Source organism: Acanthisitta chloris, unplaced genomic scaffold, assembly GCF_000695815.1.
Source record: "Acanthisitta chloris isolate BGI_N310 unplaced genomic scaffold, ASM69581v1 scaffold43316, whole genome shotgun sequence".
Taxonomy (NCBI): Eukaryota; Metazoa; Chordata; class Aves; order Passeriformes; family Acanthisittidae; genus Acanthisitta; species Acanthisitta chloris.
This window is the reverse complement of record NW_008678375.1, coordinates 9,272-13,223: the sequence shown is the minus strand read 5'-3', so window position 1 is coordinate 13,223 and position 3,952 is coordinate 9,272. Positions and strand designations below refer to the sequence as shown.

General features: G+C 44.5%; 1 protein-coding gene across 1 annotated transcript in view; it reads right to left on the bottom strand.

The window, feature by feature from the left end:
- Positions 1-1,884: 1,884 nt before the first annotated feature.
- Positions 1,885-3,952, bottom strand: part of LOC103804229 (hormonally up-regulated neu tumor-associated kinase homolog B-like) — a gene marked incomplete at its 5' end in the record, with an annotated part of 8,888 nt that continues 6,820 nt past the window's right edge. Inside the window, 2 exon segments of the mRNA XM_009076827.1 lie at positions 1,885-2,189; positions 2,192-2,527. Coding sequence (XP_009075075.1) covers positions 1,885-2,189; positions 2,192-2,527 — 641 coding nt within the window.

Sequence of the window (3,952 nt, the reverse complement as noted above, 5' to 3'; positions counted from 1 at the left end):
GAAATTATTTCAGGGCTGTTTCTCTCATCCTATTGGGATTTTTATGTATATTATTTTACAGGCCACTTAACTAGCCCGGAAGAGGGTGTTCTCACTACACTGAAGGGTACAAGATGGACACCCTATACCGAAGTGATGGGTGGCTTCAGTGCCAAGGGCCACCTGCAGGGATGTGAAGGGTGCACGGGGCATTCATGCTCTGCTGGTTTTCCCAGCAAGTGTTCAGGATACTGAATAGTCCAGTTATCTGTCTGTCAGTATTTGGATTAATGTCCATTTTTTTCTTGCAGATTTTGATGTAAGACCTGTGTTGTGCTGCAAATAAGAGATATGCACTCAGCTATGGGTTCTCCTGGAGACCTTCCCTGCTTCTGCTGACCCTCCTGCCCCAGGCCCTGAATATCTTGCTTGTGAAACTGGAAGGAAAACTTCTCAAACAGGGGTAACTCTCAGCATTTGCACAGATACCAAACCAATGGGGCAACAAAATTGTTTGCAAAAATATAGATGAAAGTAAGTCCTGGATTCCTATTGATAGTATAAAGGCAAAATCCCCATCCTTCAACAACTCCAGGAAGACAATGCCTCTGCTTCCCTGGCTTTGAAATGACATTAAATGGGTGGGCAGCAGTGGGGTGTGTGTGGGCCAGGGCTGCCCATGTGGGAGCCAGACTGGAACCAGCTCTGTTGAGACACTCTGCACACACAGACACGTACGCAAGGGCGGTACAGACCAGAGGAGAGAGCAGTCTTTGGCTAAACCTTCTCATTTATAGGAAATGGTTTGAAGACAAAAACTGAGCCAAAAAAATGTTGCCACCCTCTCACATGTATCATTTACTTAGAAAAACAAGACCAGTATGCAGAACATGGTGTCTTTTAAGAAAGACTGTTCATAACAATACCCAATTTTTGGTAACCACTGTATTACCAATCTTGCAGTAGAAAATGGCATTGGTACAGGTTCATGTGTCCTGTATTAGCCTTTTTAATTCACTGCAGTCTCTCAGAAAAGCTTTCAGGTGTGTCCAATGCTGCCATGCGGTAACAGGGGCTAACACAGGTGTTGTCTGGATTGTTTAAGCACAGCCTGTTGCAATCTGGATTCGTGATTGAAGCATCTGCTTGCAGATCCATCATATTAAAGGAACAGGCCTTTAGTGCGGTGAATTTCCACGTGATGAAACTTGTTTTTAAATAATCATATTTCTTGTGATGTAATTTTCTTTAGGAAAAAAATTATTCCACCATTAGCTACTTTATATAATAGTAAAATCTGCTTTGACTTCCAATATTCACACTTTTTTGAATGTATAGATCACTTGTGTCTTTTTTCAAGCTTCTACCAACTTCATCTTCTTGGCAGTGCTTGGTAGCAAGCTGACTTTGGACAGAGTATCTAGAGTTTTTGCCCTTGCCTACTCCTTGAACAATGCCTATAGCAGTACCATGTACTGTGGGGCACAGGCAGATGGAGCACAGACAGTCTTACCACAGATCCTGGACAGGACTGGCATTCATGGCATCACACAGATAACCTTGAGGAACCAAACGGTTAGTGCTTGCGGTCCTTCCAACCAACCCTACTGCAATACTAGATAAGAGCAGTGAAAATACATATTCATGTAGCTCTTTCAAGGCATGTTTTACTGTACAGTCAGATGCCAAATGCTAATATTTCTTAACAGCACAAGCAGAGCCCTCTTCTTTCAACTTCAGTATGTAGGACAATGCCTTCCTTACAAGCAGACCTCCAGTTTCCTACACTGGACCACTGTGGTATATTACACAGTGACAGTAACATGCCTGTGGCTTTCCCTTCTTGTTAAAAGCAGAAAAAGGTTATATCCCAGAGAACAGCAGTGCAAATCCCAGGATGCCAGGCTAACACTGGCCGTTGACAGCATCTGTTGCACTGAAGGAAATCTGCATGGGGCTCATCTGCTGTAGCTGAGGCATCCTGGCTTCCAGAGGCTTGTCACTCACCAGCTGCATCGTCTGGTTCCTCTTCCGCAGCATCTGTCCAATCCCCATCATGGGGAACCTGCCTCTGCTCTTAACACAGTTAGGGCTGCCCAAGGGATTGTTGGAAACCAGCTGAGTAGGGGACACTGCTTCTTCCTTTGCTGGATATGTTTTCTCTTCATATGTGAAAGAGACTTGGGTAGGGTGGATGGGGGATGTGCTCCCCGAAAGAGTGGGGACAGTGTCCTTTCACTTGAGCTTTTGTAAGGGAAATTCATTGGTGAGCCTAAAATTCTGTATTGATGAGAGGGGGAAACCTGGTCTATTTGGTCCTCTCTGTCAACTGACTCGAAGGAGTGCACAATATTCAGGATGAAAGGGGAGTCCTTTGCCCGGCCCCCGATCCGGGCCAGCTCCTGCTGCGGAGACTCTTGCCTCTTGAGGAGCCGAGGGGTCCTGGGGGATGGCTGCTGGATTTCAAGGTACTCCAGGGAGCTGGAAGTAACACAGCCTGTCTTGGTTGCCAGGGGTTCATGGAAAGGGCTTACCACACTGCTGGAGTCTGCAAAGCAATCAGAGAAGGAACTAGAAGAGCAGATTGCATTTAACAGAACTGCTGTCTCTGGCAGGCAGCATGCCACATCACCTTCAACACATTTTAGCAGAGTGTGACAAATGCACCAGCTACAACAAATGGTCTCAGGGATATACTCAGAACCTAATTCCCTGAGTCTCACTTGATACTTATGCTGTTGTTTCATGGGTAATTTATCTGCCACTTTCCTCAAAGGCAGGAAGAGTGCTTAAACTCAGTAAGACAAGGATTTGAAAAGGGAAACCACAGATGTCTTCAGCTGTTTGTATTGTATCTAAGGCCATGCCTGAGAAATCTCACATTTCTCCTTTCTTAGCACAACTTTGCATGGCTCTTACTGGGTCTGCATACTGTATTCACTGACATACCTAGAGACCCAGGAGACCACAGTGAGTTAATCCCTGATGTCCTTCCTTGCATTTTGAAACAGAATCTGTTCTTGGTTTCACACATGTAAATATGGAGTAGCTGTACCAGCCAGACTCAGGCTTTTATAGTTGGAAGAGACTTGTGGCATCAACTTCAGCAAGAACTGAATATAAATGGAACAATCTTTGCAGGATTTGGCCCGGTAAAACAAAACAGCTCATGGAGAAGGTCACAGCCTCAAATCTTACATGTAATGCTTGTGGAAGAGATGGTCTCAGAATGGGCTGAGACCTGAATGGATGAAAGGGATGAAATCACTCACATTGAGAGTTGTCTGGGAGGAGCAGACCTAGTTCAATCTGACCAGTTTCTTTCTAAAACTGGTCAAAATTATTTGACCACTTCATTTAAGATGTGTCAAAGCATGGTTTCCACAAGCAGAGAAATGCTTTAGCTGAGATCTGAATGGTTTTCAGCAAAAAATCAGGGAGAAACATAAAGAGGAAAAAAATGAACTAGATTTACTTCCTCCTGTGCCTTCCTCCCAAAAGGCACAACAAATCTGAGCAAAATTGGTATTTTTAAAATTTTTAAAACCTTTTTCATCAGAAGTATCTCCCATTTCTGACCAGCTCTTTAGACTCCTGCTACCTTGCAGCAGACGTGCCTGTGCTGCTCCATGAACACCGTTTGAATGGTTTTTTTCAGGTTGAAAGCACCAAATGAAAAAGTATCAAGTCATGAGAATGAGCATGAAACCACCATAAGACACCTAAATAACCTCCTGACACCACAGTAAACATTTTACATAACTGTACTTTCCCACACTGCTCTGTAGTGATCTCCCTTCATTTAGTTCCTTATTTAACATCACCCTCCTGCTCCTCCATGTCTCCCATCCACGTGTGCACTACCAACACCCCATTTTGCCCCGTCTCTTTTTTCTGCCTCCTTTGCCAGCAGCTCTCACCCATCCCTCCTACACTGTGTGATTAATGGTCTGCTCTCCTCTGGCTGTCACAT